Source organism: Hydra vulgaris, chromosome 06, assembly GCF_038396675.1.
Source record: "Hydra vulgaris chromosome 06, alternate assembly HydraT2T_AEP".
Lineage (NCBI taxonomy): Eukaryota > Metazoa > Cnidaria > Hydrozoa > Anthoathecata > Hydridae > Hydra > Hydra vulgaris.
Genome location: NC_088925.1, coordinates 59,691,834 through 59,712,285, shown reverse-complemented (window position 1 = coordinate 59,712,285; position 20,452 = coordinate 59,691,834). Strand labels below are relative to the sequence as shown.

Genomic DNA, 20,452 nt, shown 5'->3' with positions numbered 1-20,452 from the left:
GGAGAAAAACACACTATAAAGTTTTATAGCACTTTGCTCTACTGATGGCACTTGTAGCCCCGTTGTAAATCTATTTAGTTTTTTTTTTCACTTTGGGTTATGGAGTTTTAAAAAAATATCAATCACTCTTTACATATATGTGTTGCTAAAACCTGGCAAAAAATCAGCTCTTTAACACTTGTGGTTTGTTTACAGGGACCTAAAGTATAGGGTATGGCACTAAAAGCCTCTTTAAAAAAACACAACGGATGCTTTGCGTTTTTATTCTAACCTTATTATCGACTATGAAAGTTTCAAAATTTAATTGAATGAAGCCTTGGCATGTATCTTTCAGGCTAAAAAATAGAAGCAAGATATCTTTTATCTGTGCAAAGATATAGTTCCTAAAGTAGGAATCTCGCCTTTGAAAAAACGGTCAAAATATAGCAGCTTATTTTGGTTTTTATGCTTTTTAAAAATTAAAATTGTTACATCACATAACTAATTTAGTAACAATATCATGTGACTAGTGGATTTGGGATTCTATGGTTGTTAGACTTCACATTTGTGTTTACGTGTGTCTGCAAAAAGAGTGCTTTTTTTGTCCAAGTTTGTATAAAATATGCGGCAGAAAACACATAGTTAGAAACATTTTTTCAAATTGTTTTGAATTTAAAACACATAAAAACCTCTTCATACTTTAGTTGTTAAACCCACAGGTTTGCTTTGTTGTTTTTGTTTAAAATGATTGACCAAATATTGGATATAATAAAAACTTTTTTTCATATTGTAAAAATTGCTTTAGAGTTGTAAATTCAATATTTATTGGTAATTTATAAAATAATTTCAAAATTAATGTTAGAATCAAGTTTTTTTTATATAAATCAAATATGAACAACCTTGTTGTGCTATTTTTTCTTGTATGGATGTATCTCCTAAAATCTTTTATTGCTTTGACCAATTTTTTTCTATTTTTTATTTAAAAATGTGAAAACAAATGTTTCTTATTTTCTGGGAATAGCCACGTTATAAAAGTAATTACATTTAAGCAGTCAACAGCCTAAACAACTAAAAAGATTTTTTACCAACACAAGCATGTACTGAAGTTATTTTTCAAAGATCAGGTTTTAACCACTGAAATGCCATATGAAAGAAAAACTCATCAAGATTGTCGGCAATCTGTATGCTTTTTTTGTTTCTCAAAATGTGACAGGCATATTTCTGATTTCATCAAGAAAAGAATACTAGGTATTTTTTTCTGGAAATTCCATTGATTTTAAGGATGATAAAGTTCCATTGGGAATATACAATTCCTGCAGAGCAAGGTACAAAAGCATGGCAAAGGAAATACATACTTGCCTCTTCCCAAGCTACATGACTTTAATAAAGTGATTATTAGACCACAGATCAGAGGATTTGATTCTTGTAATTGTTTAATTTGCCAGGTTGGCCAACTAAAAGGACATTCTACAAAGCTCACTTTTTCAACCGATCAATATTTGAAAGAACCATGAAGTATCTTTGATAAACTATGCTCAAACTGTCTCAGTGTAGCTAAAGAGGAATAACACATGGTTGTTCAAAAGCTACCAAGTTTGAAAACTTAAAGAAAATGGTAGCATCTGATTCCAGAACTGCTGAAAAAACTGCGTCCTCTGTAATAATTCAAAAGGTATCCTCTCCACAGGGCACAATTAGGTTGAACAGAGAAAGTGATTAAGCTTTAACTATTACTTCAGGTACCTCCAGAGCTCAGTGCATATCAAGAACCTCTTTAACTACTATAGACATGGTTCAAGTTCAAATGAATATTGGTCTTTCAAATAAAAAGATTCAAGAACTGGATGTAACATTAAAAAATATTACAAATTCAAAAATTGTTGAAACAAAATTTAGGGAAAATTTTACAATGGCTGGTCGAAAGGTTGAAAATTTATTCAAATTTTTCAAAATCTCACTTAAAAGGCCACTATTGTGTTCATAATATATTCTACCTTAAGACCGACGCCGATATATAAGATAGGGCCGTATATATATACATGTATAATAATATGACACATGTCCCTAATAAACAAACTATTTATATAAATGTCAAGAAATCAAATTAATTGATAATTCTTAAATAATTGAGTGGTATTTTATTCTTTATTCTTCGTTCACGACTTGATAATCAAATTCTTTGATCTTCTTTTGTATTTTCAACTAAATTGTTCTCTTTATTTATTTTATTATTCTCGCTCTCCAATTCCAATGACGTGGTACCACTATTGCATTCTTCAAACGAAAGAGTAGCTTGTCTTCTGTGCATTAAAACCACGTTATCTTGAGTCCGGCATGGAGCAAATATAGCATAAAAGTTGAATCCGATTTCAACAAAGGGTATACCTATTGTGATTTTACTTCATATGATCTAGGGGCAACGCATTTCATTATTTTACCTCTAAGACTCCATCACGAGTTACTTCATTTTGAATTGCAACAGTTTGACCTTGTCTATAGACGTATGGTTCAAAGCACCAATATTTTTATCATAGTATTTTTTAGATTGAACTCTCTCTTTGACTATTTCTTCTGCAAATTTTTACTGTTCCTTATTTCGAGATTGAAACCTGGCTAATTTATCTCTCAGTTGACACCCATGTAATAGTTCCGCTGGAGATAAACCACATTTTATTGGAGTATTACGTAAAATTAAGATTCCTTTATAAATGTCCTCATATAACATTTCTTTATCAACAGTTTTATTGATTTTACAGTTGCCTCTGCTAAACCATTCAATTGTGCATAGTGTTGACTACTTGTTATGCGCTTAAATTGCCACCGTTGAGAGAATTGACAAAACACTTTCGAACTATATTATGTATCCTTATCTGACTTTAACTCCTCAGGGATACTATTTCTGGAAAAATATTCTTTGCATGCTTGTATAACATTTGCCGATCCAGTGCATGAAAGCAGAAACACCTCAGTCCACAAGCTATAATAATCGACAATAATTAAATAGTTGAAACAAATCAGTTCCAAGTTTTTGCCATGGCCGTGTTGGGACATCAGGAGTTAGCAGAGGTTCTTTTGGCTTTGATAAGAGGTACTTCATACATGCCTCAAACTTTTGAATTAACTGTTCAAATTAGTTATTTAAACCTGGCCAAAAAATACTCTGACGTACACGACGTTTGCATTTCTCTATTCCCAAGTGACCTTCGTGCATTTTTGAAAGAACTTCTTTTCGCGTACTAACTGTGATTATTATTCTATTTTGATATAACTAGAGTCCATCAATTTTAACTATTTGATCTTTAAAATCCCAATAAGGTTGGAGTTTTGCCGGACAGTGTTTTTTGGAATTTGGCCATCCATAAATGATACTTTCTTGCAATTGGTTTAAAAGTTCATCTTCTGCAGTTTTTTGCTTAATTTCTTCTAAACGACTCTCTGTAGCAGGCATACTTTTTATTATTGAATTAACATACACATTAAGATCATTTTTTGCAACCTCATCTTCTTTTGTAGGATTAGATACAGGTGCACAAGATATTGTATCTGCATCAGTAATAGACTTGCCCGCAACATGCTTTTCAGCAAATGAAAATCTTAATAACTTCATTCTCAAACGTTGAATTCTTGGAGACATATCAATAGCTGAACGACAATTTAATATTGGAATTAATGATTTGTGATCTGTTTCTAATATAAAATTTGACAAACAAAACAAGTATTTTGAGATGCTTGTGCACCTTCATGTTATTGCTACAACTAATTTTTTTCAGTTGTCGTGAGAAATCTAGATGCGCAACCAATTTGTTTGTATATACCATTATAATTCTTGTAAACTATTACATTCAGTCCATTTAATAAACTTCCATCTGTTCTTACTTTTACAGGTTTTTTAAATTTGTAGTTTGCAAAAATGGGTGGATTGGTTAAACTATTTTTTACCTCATTGAATGCTCTAGTATGATTTTCAGTCCAAAGCCACGCTGATCTTGAACTCAAAAGATCTCGCAAGGGTTAAACTACTTTAGCAAGTGATGGATTGAATTTTGATAATTGGTGGGCCATGTCTAGAAAAGTACGTAAAGACGTAATATTTGTTGGTTTTAGAAAATTGTTTATTGTTTCAACTTTTTTGGTCAATGGTTTTACTCCCTCAGCTGAAATTTTATGACCTAAAAATTCCACTTCTGTTTGATTAAATAAACATTTCTCTACATTAAGGGTAATTCCATTTTCAGCAAATCTATTTAGCAACTCTAAAAGATTTTTCTTATATTCCATTACTGTAAATTTCAAAAAACTAAAAAAAAAAACATACTTTTGACCACTCCTTTTAGACCATCAATAACTTGATCCATTTTTTTTCTAAAAATTTCAGGGAGTGACGTTAACCCAAATAGACCCCTCGTTGGGCAGAACCGCCCAAAAGGTGTCGTAAATGTACATTTTAACTGACTTTCAATATCCATTGGTAGTTGCCAATATCCTGAGTTAGCGTCAAATTTTGCCATATATATACATCTATTTCCAAGTTGGGCCAATATATTGTCTACACATGGCAGTTCATAGAATTCACGCTTGGTGTCTTTGTTTAATTGTATTAAATCAATACAGATACGAAGTAGTCCATTTGGATTTTCACAACTACTCTTGGATGACACCAGTCTGTAGGTTGATCAACTATTTTGATAACACCCATCTCTTTCATACGCTCTAGCTTCAACCGTTCTAGTAGTGGGAACACTACTTGTCGTGGCGCTCCAATGTGGTATGGTGTTGTACTTTCTTATGTTGTTGTATGTACAGGATGACCTTTAATAGTCCCTAACCCTTTAAATACTGAAGGAAACTTTTCTATAATGTTAATTTTTCATTTTGAAACCATAGCACACATGAATTGTTCAGGAATGTCTACTTTAACTAGGCTAAACTTTTGTATGGCAGGTCTTTCTAATAAAGCAGTTTGCACATTATCACAAACATATATAGTAATTAATTCACTGTTCTGACCGTTTATAGAGAATGATTTTTGAAAGTATCCAAGAAAGTTGAGTTGCTTATAATCAGGACCTAATAGTTGTTTATTAGTAGTGTATAAATGTTCAATTTTAATTCCAAACTCTTTTAAATGGTTAATTTCTATAACTGTGACCTTAACACTTGTGTCAATTTTAAATATTATTTTTTTCATATTTTATTTTTAATTGAATTTCCCAAGGTCTCTTTGCACAATCTGCTCCAACTCTTCCTAAAAGCAACTCACCTAGATGCTGCATACTTGACGAATTTTTGCTATCGTTCTGTTGATCAACATATCTATCAGAAATATTTGGTTTTGCTTTTGGGCAAACTGAACTATTTAAGAAGTGATTCATAATGCTACAGTCACTGCAATTTTTACCCCATGCTGGACATGATCCCCGAATAAAAAGATGCTTTTTTAAACAGAATTTACATACCTATGAACTCAATTTAAAATCTCTATTATCACTGTTCTGTGTGGGTGAATTAAATTGGTTTTAACTGTATAAGATCTATACTTTCACTGTTATTATTTCGCAATTCAGATGAACCATCTTGTGCTTTTCTGAAGAACTACAATTTTCTACTGCTTTATTGAGTGTTAAAGTTTTTTCAGAAAGTAATTTCTCACGTACTTTATCACACCGTATTCCATATACAATTTTATCTCTTAATAAACTGCCAAAACAATCTTCAGTTTTACAAAAGTTGCATTTTTTACTTAATAATTTTACTACGGTTAAGAAATCATCAAAGCATTCACCATCTTCTTGAAAACGTTTAAAATATTTATGTCTTTCTAAAGTCTCATTAATAATACCTTTAGCAAACACTTTCATTTTTTTCAACATAGTAACTGGATCTGTTTTTTCATTTTCGGTTAGGTTTAATGATTCGTAAATGTTTCGAGTTTCTGAAGAAACTGTATATCTTAACATTGCAGCTTGATATGCTGGTGGTTTCTTTTCTAAATCTGATGATAAAACATAATCATGCCATTTCTCAACCCATAAGCAAAATGTAGCGAATCTATCTACAGTTAAATCTAACATTAGAGGAAAAACGCCTCCCTTACCACTTTCTGTCATTTTTTTATTTATTTTTAATTAACGATTCAAAAGACTAAACAAGATAATCTTTAAACAAAAAACAGTTAGTTTCCACACGTTTCTTTATATACTCGTAGCGCCATATTGTGTTCATAATATATTATACCTTAAGACCGGCGCCAATATATAAGATAGGGCTGTATATATATACATGTATAATAATAAGACACAGTCATCAGCAAAAACTGGTTATTTGGCGAAGGTTGTTCACTGCAAGAGTTTAGGAGATTTTTATAACTCAATTCTCAGGGTTAGAGCAATCACTTCACCGCCTCTTATCAAACTAGGTATTGATGGTGAAGGATCTTTCCTCAAGTTCAGCTTGAGTGCTATCTCTAATGGTGGATGTCAAAATGTAAAAACAAGTTCAGCCTCAAATGACAAAAGCTTACTGACTGTAGAACATTAGAAAGAAACAAGTGCCAAACGTCAGCTACTTGTTGCTGTTGCTGAAAATGTTTCAGAAACTTAAGAAAATGTCAAAAAAAAATTAAGTTTATTTTTTTCAATGGGAAATTAAGGTTAAATGGGATGTTTTTTTGTATGATATCTTGTTAAAACCCATTTCAGTAAAGATATACTGCTTTTTTAAATTTAAAAAAGTTGTTATTATTGTGTGTTTTTCCAATATTTGGTCAATCATTTTAAACAAAAACGACAAAGTAAACCTGTGGGTTTAACAACTAAAATATGAAGAGGTTTTTATGTGTTTTAAATCCAGAACAATTAGAAAAAATGTTTCTAACTATGTGTTTTCTGCCGCATATTTTATACAAACTTGGGCAAAAAAAGTACTCTTTCTGCAGACAAAGTACACACAAATGTGAAGTCTAACAACCATAGAATCCCAAATCCACTAGTCACATGATATTGTTACTAAATTTGTTATTTGATGTAACTTTGAATCTTTAAAAAGCATAAAAACCACAAAACACCGTTTTTTCAAAGGCGAGATCTTTGCACAGATAAAAGATATCTTGTTTCTACTTTTTTTAGCCTGAAAGTTATATGCCAAGGCTTCATTCAATTAAATTTTGAAACTTCCATAGTCGATAATAAGGTTAGAATAAACACGTAAAGCGCCCGTTGTCTCCTTTTAAAGATTCTTTTAGTGCTATACCCTTAGTTTTTCAGACCACTGTACGCTGTTGTTATTGATGTTTGACTTTTAAAATTCTTTTAAATAAAAAAACGTTTTATCAAAACTTTTTGTTTAATAAATCTAAAAGAGTTTCAATTTCAATTTGTTTGGCAAGAAAGAGTTCAATAAATTTGGTAAAGTTTGATAAAGCAAAAATAATCTAAAATGAAATGTCTATAAAAAAGGTTTCTAGTTTTCAAATAAAGCACCATAAATAAAAAAGTAGTAATGATTAAAAAAAAAAAATTTATCAATATTTATTATTACGCTTCTGATGTTTATGTGTATTACCGAAAAATTATAATAGACTAAACAAAGGCTTTAAAGGTGTCTTCGTTTTTCCGTTATAAATAGATTTAAACATATGAAGGGTGCAAGGTAAGAACAGGGAATGTCAGTTTTTCACAAACTGAGATAAATCAAAATTATTTTTCGAAGTCATTATGTTTTTTCCTTTCCTTATCAATAAATTAGACCGTTAATTTTTATTTATTTGCTTCAAATTTAACACTGAAGGTAGTTTATGATTTGCACAACATGTTAATAAAAAAATCTCAATATTTTCAAAAACTGACATTCTCTGCTTTTCTCTTGCGCCCTTTATATATTCTTTTGCTAAATAATATTTGCTGTTTTAAATACGTCAAAACTCAACTTTTTAAAGTTAATAGACCTATTCGCAAACTCAAAGTTTGCCGAACAACGGAATATATTTTTTTGAGCAAACGAAAAAAAAGTTAAAAATATCAGGGGCCAAATGTGCTTTAAAATAGAATAAACGGTATAGCATTATTTGATTTTTAACCTCCGCAAATTATAGAATGACGTATAATAGCAATGTGTTTTTCTTTAAATGTTAAATGTTAAAAATTATGATTTTGTTTACTTCATAAAAAATTATATAAACATACAATATAATAATTCTCTATTTAAAGTGCAAATGTTAATAAATAATACTCTTGTATTAAAATTATTAACATCTTAGCTTAGCCCCGTTTTTACGGTAATCTTGGAACAAAAATAAAACTTATATAGCGTTTTAGGTTTTCGTAAGCTAATGGAGACTTAATATTATTTATTTTTGTGAAAGTATATTATTCGCTTTTAAACGTAAACTAGTTTGTATTACATACATAAATCAGCTATCAATTGAAACTGCACTTGAAAAAACATGCGGAAATATATAACATGGAAATACCTGAAAAATTATATATATGTGTGTGTTTGCTATGTTTATACATATGTGCAGTGCTGGGTAAAATACTTTATAAAAATATTTAAAATACAAATACAAATAATATAAGTATTTAAAATAAAAATATTTTTAAAAAAGTATTTAAAATACTAAATACAAAAACTTTACCAAAATTTACATCTACGGTAATTTTCAAAATTTATTTTTGTCATTGCTCGAAAGGAATTATTAGTCATTATACTACATTTATATAAAAAATCATTCATTCAGTCGTCCACATTTGTTTTTAGCAGCAGCAGTTTTTCGAACATCATATCACTTAGACAGTTACGCCAAGGCGTTTGTATTTGTCCCGGTGTGCTAAACAGTCGTTCAACTGGAGCCCACGATGGTACAGTGGTATTGAATTTGACAAACAGTGACCGAACAGTCTTACGCTTATTCAGAGTATTCAGTATCCAGAGCATTCAATCTTGTATCTTTATCATTCAAATACAACAAGCATCTCTTGATGAGCACCATTTTTTGCACCAGCATTTGGAGTATCATCATTATATACAACAAAATTTTGAGTTATGCTGTCAGTGGTCACATTGAGATTGGTCGCTGTCGACGGCTCAATAAAAGTCTTTTTATTTTCGCTGTTAACCGCAGCCATCTTTAATTTAAAATAATTCCCGCAATATAATTTAATAATTACCCTAATGAAACCAAGGTAGATAAAAAAAACAAGAAATAATTCAGAACAAATAGCGGCTAAGTGACACTTCAGAATAAACAGCGACAAAGTGAACAATATGCATTATAAATGCTTTAAGCAATATTTGAATTATAATTTTCAATAAGTATTTTCGATGAGTATAAAATACAAAATATTAATAAAAAGTATTTTAAAGTACGAATTCTAACTACTTCCAACAAAAGTATATAAAATACAAGTACAAATACAGCGAAAGTATTTAAAATAGTATTTTAAGTACTTGGTATTTAAAATACTCCCACCAATACATATGTATGTATGAATATAATTTTTAAATTTTATACTATACTACCAGCAGGAACCTCTAAGTTGTGCTTTTTCACAATGCTTAGCAAATAGTTATTATTATTAACTTTTATTTCGCTGATTAAACAATATTACAATTTTTCATATAAAATAAATTACATCGTAAGCATAAAAAACCTTTATAAAAAACGTTTTTAATCTTTTTAATTTATAATATATATATATATATACTGTTATAATCAGTCAGGGACTCAAAGAAGGTAAGGATGATGCGTTTATATTCACAACCTTTTCATAAAGCCCCTTTAGTCACTCATTAAAATAAAAATAAAAAAATACTTTAATTTTTAAAGTAAAGTAAAAATTTAATAAGAAAAAATTCTTTTTTTTTTTTTTTTTTTTTTTAGCGTAAAAAATTGAAAACAAAAAAACAAAACAAAAAATTAAAACACATAAAAAGAAGAAAAAAAAATAAAAAAAAATAAAAAGAAAAAATACAAAAAATCTGAAAACAAATACTGTAAACTATAATATATGTCAGGAAATAAGGAGATGCATTTTAGTTTGTTGTTTAAACGATGAAATGCTTTTTAGGTCTTTAATATTTTTATTTTGGAAACGATTCCATTCCAACGAGTTCATACAAAAAGCTTTAAATTCTTGTGGCAAAGAATTTTATCATTTATTTACTTTTGCCAACATTTTTTTTGAATAATGGTCTGAACAAATTAAACCGCAATTGCTCGAAGAGAGTATCTTATTTATTATTTTCAATGCGTTCTTTACAATACGTTACGCAATATCAAAATGCAATTTTCTTACACGTTATGAAGTTATAGAGTTATGCAAGTCATACAAGTTAGCACAAAGCTTGACATTGTTTTCATTAGTTGCTCGAAATTTTTATGTACCTTTACATTGCACCAAACATTTATTATTTTGCCGAACTAGAAGTTGAATTTGCGATAAGGTCTATTGTTTTAAAACGATTAGTTAGGGGTCGTTCATAAGTAAAGACGCATTCTAGAGGGTAAGGAAGTTTAGTGGTTGTGTGACGACTTAAACGTAATTTGTTACTAAAGAGTTACGATGTTGTGACGAGGAAGGGGGAGAGAGGGTAAAACGGTTGAAAATTGCGTGACATAATTTGTATTTTGTAATTTGTAATTTTTTAATTTTCTAATTTTGTAATTGTATTGTAATTTGTAACATAATTTGTGGACGACACTTTATGACGATTCAAAAAAAAATCTTTTTATTTTCTCTAATATATTGTAAACTTTTTTAAAACTAATTATTTAAAATTAACTATTTTTTGAAAATAAGTTTATGTTTTCGTTTCTTATTCTTTGTTTATATCAGTGGCAAAATGAGGGTCATAAGCACCCGGGGTCAAAATAGCAAAAAGGCGCTTTTTTATAGTAAAAAATCAATTTTTTTTAAGTAAAAAAGCTTTTTATAAAAAACGAGTATTTTTTTCTCACTTTTTCTCATTTTTTTTTTTTTTTGGCGCCCCTCTAATTGATTGCACCCGGGACAAAAGCCCGTCTTGGTGGTGTATATTTTCTCATATTTTGATTTTTTAATAGTTCACCGGTCTCACCTAAATATAATTTTTTTTGATTTTCAAGCTTTGGTGATATCAACTTACTAATATTTTCTTTTGAAACCTCCAGTTATTTTTTAGTTTTTTTTTTTTTAAATCTTTATAATTTTTATAAACGCTTTCTCTTATCGCACATAATTTTGTATAATTTTTAAACTTTTTTCTTTAATTTTGCTAATTTGCTCCTAATTAATAAATAATTATAAAATTTTGTATTTTAGCCGGACTAAACCTTGATTTTTAAAAGTGAATTTAAATGTAAGTCTTGGTTAAAAAACTAATTTTAAAGTAAGAACCTATTTGCGATAGTATCCCGACGAAACAAGGTTTATCCAAAATAAAAAGCATACAAAATTTAAGGTATTTTAAATGCTAACAAATTGCTTATTTTTATAAATGGTTTTTTCAAAAAATCCCCCAAAGAAAAAATCTCTCCGAAAAAATATCTCTTAAGAAAAAATTCCCACGGAAAAAATACTTTCAGGGTTAAATATGATAGAACCATAACCCTAACCCTAACCCTTACCAAACCCCTTATTTTAAAAATGATTTAAGACATGTCTTTAATACAAACTTTAGTATTCAACCAAATTCAATGGTTTTCATACAACTAATGATTTGCATTTTAATGTAATTATTTTTGTATTTTTTTCTTTTATCTAATTTTAATTGAACTCAGGTTTTAAAAGAAGCTCAAGATATTGCAGTCAAAAAATATAGTGGAGGATTCTTCAACTTATATGTTGGCAAGTTTGTTTTTTTTACTTTTAGTTTTGGTTATAAAGAGTAACTTTGTCACCGGAAAGTTATTATATTCTTGGGGGATTTTTACCTGAGGGATTTTTTTGTTGGGGGATTTTATCCGGAGAATTATTTCTAATGGGGATTTTTCCTAGAAACATAAATTATTAGCTTCTAAAATTTAAAAAATATTGGAACGAAAATCCTTTTATAAACCATCTTACCCTGGATCGGCCCAGATAACTGACTTATGAATTTTTGTTTTATTACAACTTTCTTATTGGAAACTGAAAACTCATGTATCAAGCCATTATGATATTTATATTGTTGTTACTATGTAGGTATCAAACCATTATAATATTTACAATGCTGTTACAATTTAGGTATCAAACCATTATGATATTTATATTGTTGTCTCACGAGAGAAGGTTTTTCAAAAACTAACGACTTTTAAAATTGTTAATTGTCTTCAAGTCCCGTTCTTCCATTTAGCAGATGTTACTCGATATATGAAATAAATACACTTACACAAAGTATTACTTTTGTTGTTATAAGTAACTAAATTTGTATAAAAAAAATTTTCTGGTTGTTTAAAAAGTCAAAATTTTACACGCAATTGATAACTTGCTTCGAAACATTTTTATTTATTTTTATTTTAAACTTATGTTATGTTATACTGTTATGCGTTCTGAACATGTTGTATTGTTATGCGTTCTAAACTTATGTCTTGTTGTATTGTTATGTGTTTTAAACTTGACTTTTATAAAAAAATATGTAATCATTGCTTTTAATTAAAGAATTAATTGTTAGTTTAAAAAAGTTTATTTAATCTACAGAATGTACAAAAATCTTAATGAAATGTATATATTTTGAAACTCCAAATAAAAAAAGATTTTTCATTTGTTTTTTTAATTTATTTTATTTACCACACCTTTATTGCGTTATGATTTTTTTTTTTGTTTTTTTTTTTGTACGGTATGGTGGCAGTCCTTAATTCTTTATTAGGAACCTCGTGAACTTTCTCTAATGTTACACTCATAAACAAAAGCAATCCTTTCACTATATAAGGTTTTGATACCCTCGTATCAAAACCTTATGCATATTATATGGCATGTTGAACCAACAGTAACGTTTAATATATATCTGTCAATTTTAAAATAATACAAATGTGTGGTTTATTTTATTATCTATAACAATTTCATTCATTTTTTAAATTTACATCCATAAACTTAAAGTGACTGACTAAAGTTACCTAAAGTGGTGGTTTCAATACGGTTTATAATATAATTTTTTTGCATTTCTTATACAAAAAAAAAAATGAAATCAAATTTGCTCTTTCCGTTTTAAGTTTACTTTTTACATCAATATATATTATTCTTTAACTCAGATGTTGACAACAAATGGTAAATAACAAAAAGAATTTTCATAAAATGATAAAATAATAATATTAAACTGCGAGATCTGCTATCAGGTTATTTTTGTTTATAGATATTTTCGAACAGTTAACCTAAAATAATTTGAATAGTTAAGCCAATTGTTAAAAATCTTTTATACAGTACTGCTTTATCAATTTCTTCAGAAAAACTTTTTCTTCAGACTATTTTACTAGTCATTCACAAGTTTAAAATATTTTGAAACATTTTGAAATATTTTGAAATATAAATATAATCACTTACTAATATGTTACAAGAATAGTATAATTCGATTTCAGTTCTGAGGTTTTTATTTATAAAAAGGTATAAGCATGTATGCTAAATATATAAAAATTTATTTTTCTAAATCATTATTTAAATGTAATGATAAAAAATGTTCGTTAAATTAAAATTTAACTATAGTGCAAGAGCCTCTTTATCACCTTTGAACAATTTTTTTGTAATTGTTATTTAATTTGATTTTTGTTCAAAATCAATTTGATGTATAATTATCGGTAATTAGAAAATTTTTTTTGTATTGTAATGAACGAGCATCAACGCAAGGGCGGATCCTGCATTTTTTTGTCTTCGAGACATCTAACTTTTAGACATAGAGCTAACTCCAAACATTTATATGTCTATACTTATGTCAAACAAAGATGCTATCAAAAAAATTGCGGTTATTAATGCCTGGAAACAAAAACGCCCCAAACTTTTCCCCCCCTTCCTGACCCAAATGCGAGAGCAACAAGTTGATGAATTATTTTTTGTACTATTTTTAAATAGCCTTATATTCATCCAGAAAATTAAAATTCATGGTATAATTTTTCAGCGTTTAAAAACTATGATCATTTAAAATTTGCAGCCCCCTCTTATTGAGGGGGATTATTATATATTTTAATTTTATATGGTCATAATTCACGTTTAGGGCAGGAGGGGGGCACAAAATTGGGGGCTTTTTTGTTCCAAGGCTCCAATCATCTATATATATATATATATATATATATATATATATATATATATATATATATATATATATATATATATATATATATATATATATATATATATATATATATATATATATATATATATGTATACTTATGATTGGCAAAACGTTTTTTCCATTCACCCTCTGTTATGCCAATATATTGTTTATCAGGTACAGGTGAATGGAAAAAACGTTTTGCCAATAATAAGCAATGTTTCAAAAATAAAAAGTATTCAAAAGACACCATGCTGTCAAAATATATATGGGAATTGAAAGAAAAAAATATTGATGATTTTATACTGAATTGGTCTATCCTTAAAACAGCGCCTGCATATAACAATATTTCCAAAAAATGCATACTACGCCTACAAGAAAAATTTGAAATAATTACACATGCAAATCAAGAATGCTTATTAAACAAAAGATCGGAATTAATTTCTAAATGTAGACACGAAAATAAGTTTCTCCTAAAAAACTATAAAAATAAATGAGTTCAATTAATATTTACATTAACTAACCCTTTTTAAAAAAGCGTTTTGAAAAATTGCATAAGTAATCATTTCTAAAGAATTCTTTTTATAATAGTGTCAGCAAATTCCACAAAGGTGTGAAAATTTACAGTAGTTAAGACATTTGCAACTTCCTGCAATTTAATTTTTGGTATAAATTGAAGTTATATTAATTTGATCATTCATTTCTGATGAATCTTTGTTGATGAAACACAGTGTAAAATGGAAAAAAATTTTTAAGTGATTTTCTACTAATATATAATTGCTCTGTTCTTTTAAGAACATTGAGCACTCTATTGTGTAGAATACTGTTGTTTATATATATATATATATATATATATATATATATATATATATATATATATATATATATATATATATATACATATATATATATATATATATAAATATATATATATATATATATATATATATATATATATATATATATATATATATATATATAATGATATATATATATATATATATATACAACCCTTAGATGTTGTCCAAAAGTTTTTTCGATATTTTGTTGACAAAAAGTAAAAATTAAAATGCAAGACCGGAATTTTTTTTTTTTAATAATGATAGACTGCCTGCCCCAATCAAACCCTCAGTCGATGTAGCAGCACTCCCTTGCGAGTCAGGCTATTTGTCAGTCGATATAGCAGCACTCCCTTGCGAGTCAGGCTATTTGTCAGTCGATGTAGCAGCACTCCCTTGCGAGTCAGGCTATAAGATAGTCGATGTAGCAACACTCCGCGCATGATTTACAGTAAAAAAAATAAAAATAAAAACGTTTTATTAAAAAAAAAAAAAATAAAAACATTTTATAAAAAAAAATAAAAATAAAAACATTTTTTATATTGTTAAAAACATTCAAAATGTTATAAAAACATTCAGAATGTTTTTAAAGACATTTAGAATGTTTTTAAAAACATTCTGGTCAATTAAATTTGCGTTTTTGTGGTTTTTTTAAAAAACGATTAATTTGAAATTAAATTAATGGTTTTTACTTTCGTCCAACACGGAAATGTTGGACGAAAGACAAAAGTAATTAAAAGTGACGTATGTGTTGGGGTAAGAATCACTTTTTTCCTTCCGCTCTTCCTAAAGCCATCAAACTATAGAACTATATATATATGTATATATATATATATATATATATATATGTATATATATATATATTATATATATATATATATATATATATATATATATATAATATATATATATATATATATATATATATATATATATATATATATTAGTAGAAAATCACTTAACAAAATTTTTTTTCCATTTTTACACTGTGTTTCATCAACAAAGATTCATCAGAAAAATTTTGTTAAGTGATTTTCTACTAATATATAATTGCTCTGTTCTTTTAAGAACATTGAGCACTCTGTTGTGTAGAATACATTTTGAAGTTGTTTAAATATATATATATATATATATATATATATATATATATATATATATATATATATATATATATATATATATATATATATATATATATATATATATATATATTTAAACAACTTCAAAATGTATTCTACACAATAGAGTGCTCAATGTTCTTAAAAGAACAGAGCAATTATATATTAGTAGAAAATCACTTAACAAAATTTTTCTGATGAATCTTTGTTGATGAAACACAGTGTAAAAATGGAAAAAAAATTTTGTTAAGTGATTTTCTACTAATATATATATATATATATATATATATATATATATATATATATATATATATATATATATATATATATATATATATATATATATATATATATATATATATATATATATACATATATATATATATATATATATATATATATATATATATATATATATATATATATATATATATATATATATATATATTATATATTAGGGTCGCTCTTAAAACAACATTTTTGAACAAAACCTGTTCCTACCCCTTTACTTTGTTCTAAATAATACTAAAACACTAGGTTTAAAATTTTTTCGAACAAAAAAATATTTTAGGGGTAGCTCAAGACCCTTAAAAATTTGACTGGTCCCTAAAATTTTGAAAATAAAAGTTCTTCTTAAGTACGTCAACCTGGTACTCAAAAGAAGCAAAATTATATTAAAACTTTAAAAATAATAATCAATTTACAAAAAAAAAAAAATCTTTTTTCTTAAATAAATGCATAAAAATTATTGCTTTTAAGCTGAAAATAAAAAAAGTCATTATTTTTAAGTTTTAAAAAAAATAGTTTTTTAAGAATGCTTTTTTTGTAAAGTGATTTCTGTTTTTGAAGCTTTTATATAATTTCGCTTCTTTTGAGTACCAGGTTGACATACTTTAAAAGAACTTTTATTTTCAAAATTTTAGGGACCAGTCAAATTTTTAAGGGTCTTGAGCTACCCCTAAAATAATTTTTTGTTCAAAAAATTTTTAAACCTTGTGTTTTAGTATTATATAGAACAAAGTAAAGGGGTAGGAACAGGTTTTGTTCGAAAATGTTGTTTTAAGAGCGACCCTAATATATAATATATATATATATATATATATATATATAAATATATATATATATATACAACCCTTAGATGTTGTCCGAAAGTTTTTTCGATATTTTGTTGACAAAAAGTAAAAATTAAAATGCAAGACCGGAATTTTTTTTTTTTTAATAATGATAGACTGCCTGCCCCAACCAAACCCTTAGTCGATGTAGCAGCACTCCCTTGCGGGTCAGGCTATTTGTCAGTCGATATAGCAGCACTCCCTTGCGAGTCAGGCTATTTGTCAGTCGATGTAGCAGCACTCCCTTGCGAGTCAGGCTATTTGTCAGTCGATGTAGCAGCACTCCCTTGCGAGTCAGGCTATAAGATAGTCGATGTAGCAACACTCCGCGCATGATTTACAGTAAAAAAAATAAAAATAAAAACATTTTATTAAAAAAAATAAAAATAAAAACATTTTATTAAAAAAAATAAAAAAAAAACATTGTTTATATTGTTAAAAACATTCACAATGTTTTTAAAACATTCTGGTCAATTAAATTTGCGTTTTTGTGGTTTTTTTAAAAAACGATTAATTTGTAATTAAATTAATGGTTTTTACTTTCGTCCAACACGGAAATGTTGGACGAAAGTTAAAAGTAATTAAAAGTGACGTATATGTTGGCGTAAGAATCACTTTTTTCCTTCCGCTCTTCCCAAAGCCAACAAACTATAGATCTATATATATATATATATATATATATATATATATATATATATATATATATATACAACCCTTAGATGTTGTCCGAAAGTTTTTTCGATATTTTGTTGACAAAAAGTAAAAATTAAAATGCAAGACCGGAATTTTTTTTTTTTAATAATGATAGACTGCCTGCCCCAACCAAACCCTCAGTCGATGTAGCAGCACTCCCTTGCGAGTCAGGCTATTTGTCAGTCGATATAGCAGCACTCCCTTGCGAGTCAGGCTATTTGTCAGTCGATGTAGCAGCACTCCCTTGCGAGTCAGGCTATAAGATAGTCGATGTAGCAACACTCCGCGCATGATTTACAGTAAAAAAAATAAAAATAAAAACGTTTTATTAAAAAAAAAAAAAATAAAAACATTTTATAAAAAAAAATAAAAATAAAAACATTTTTTATATTGTTAAAAACATTCAAAATGTTATAAAAACATTCAGAATGTTTTTAAAGACATTTAGAATGTTTTTAAAAACATTCTGGTCAATTAAATTTGCGTTTTTGTGGTTTTTTTAAAAAACGATTAATTTGTAATTAAATTAATGGTTTTTACTTTCGTCCAACACGGAAATGTTGGACGAAAGTTAAAAGTAATTAAAAGTGACGTATATGTTGGCCTAAGAATCACTTTTTTCCTTCCGCTCTTCCCAAAGCCAACAAACTATAGATCTATATATATATATATATATATATATATATATATATATATATATATATATTATATATATATATATATATATATATATAATGATATATATACATATATATAAATATATATATATATAATGATATATATATATATATATATATATATATATATATATATATATATATATATATATATATATATATATATATATATATATCATTATATATATATATATATATATATATCATTATATATATATATATATATATATATATATATATATATATATATATATATATCATTATATATATATATATATATCATTATATATATATATATATATATATATATATATATATATATATATATATATATATATATATATATATATCATTATATATAAATATATATATATATATATATATATATATATATATATATATATATACATATATATATATATCATTATGTATATATATATATAACATTACGCGACCTTTTCTGTTGTCTACCTCAACGTTCATTTCATCACTAAAGACCACAAGACTCCACTGATCTGTTGACTAATTTTTATGTAGTTTGCACCACTCTTTCCTGGCAAATTTTTGTTTTTTATTTAAGCGTGGTTTATTTGCAGCAGCACGCCATAAATAATTTCAATTATGGAGGACCCTTCGCACAGTTCTAGGGCTTGCTTTCAGACCATTTGACAGTGTCCATTTTGTAGACAAGTCTGTAGATGATGCTTGTCTGTTTTCTTTCATTAATCTCACTAACGAGCGAACATCACGGTCATTTGAAATTTTATTGCGTTCAGTCCTAGGACGATCATTATTTGACCGGGTCTCTTTGTATCGTTGAATTATGTTAATAATGCAAGAGTGAGATCTTCCGAGCTTTTCTGCTATTTGTCTGATGCTATAGCCTTCTTCTTTTAATACAAGAGCCGCGTATCTGTCTTTTTCTTCGATTTTTGCACGCATTTTTGCAATATTTTTATATCCTTATTGCAATTCAAAAAATAAATGTTTATTTGATATCGAAACTCAGGTTTCGACATTTTATTTTATAGCCAACGTAATAAGCAATTAAGACAGTTAAAAAAAATAATGGATTATTATTTTTAATAAGTGCAAATTTTGTTAAATTTTCGTTAAATTTGACAAATGGTCGTTAAATTTTGTCCAATTTATTTAAAGAAGATTTATAAGTACTCATCAGTTTTTTAATAAGTTAAACGCTATTTAATTAGAATTAGATTAAAAAATTTATACCACTTTAATACGTATGTTTTAATTAACAAAATATTAAAAAAAAAAATATTTAATATGTCAATTAGAAACCAACTAAAAAATGAGTGGTCTTTAATTTTTGGCCACCGCTGTATATACATATATATATATATATATATATATATATATATATATATATATATATATATATAATTATATATATATATAGTTCTATAGTTTGTTGGCTTTAGGAAGAGCGGAAGGAAAAAAGTGATTCTTACGCCAACACATACGTCACTTTTAATTACTTTTGACTTTCGTCCAACATTTCCGTGTTGGACGAAAGTAAAAACCATTAATTTAATTACAAATTAATCGTTTTTTAAAAAAACCACAAAAACGCAAATTTAATTGACCAGAATGTTTTTAAAAACATTCTGAATGTTTTTATAACATTTTGAATGTTTTTAACAATATAAACAATGTTTTTATTTTTATTTTTTAATAAAATGTTTTTATTTTTATTTTTTTTAATAAAATGTTTTTATTTTTATTTTTTTTACTGTAAATCATGCGCGGAGTGTTGCTACATCGACTATCTTATAGCCTGACTCGCAAGGGAGTGCTGC

General features: G+C 27.0%; 1 protein-coding gene across 1 annotated transcript; it reads right to left on the bottom strand.

The window, feature by feature from the left end:
* Positions 1 to 8,927: 8,927 nt before the first annotated feature.
* Positions 8,928 to 19,574, bottom strand: LOC136081560 (uncharacterized). The gene is made up of 2 exons (XM_065798887.1): positions 19,272 to 19,574; positions 8,928 to 9,101 (listed from the first exon to the last, which is right to left on the bottom strand). The coding sequence occupies exons 1-2, from the start codon at positions 19,572 to 19,574 to the stop codon at positions 8,928 to 8,930; spliced, it is 477 nt and encodes a 158-aa protein (XP_065654959.1).
* Between the last annotated feature and the right edge of the window lie 878 nt (positions 19,575 to 20,452).

Coding starts and splice junctions, on each gene's coding strand:
- LOC136081560 (XM_065798887.1), bottom strand. CDS start 19,574: ATGCGTGCAAAAATCGAAGAAAAAGACAGATACGCGGCTCTTGTATTA. Junction 9,102..19,271: donor TGAAAGCAAGCCCTAGAACT/GTGCGAAGGGTC, acceptor TTTAAATTAAAG/ATGGCTGCGGTTAACAGCGA.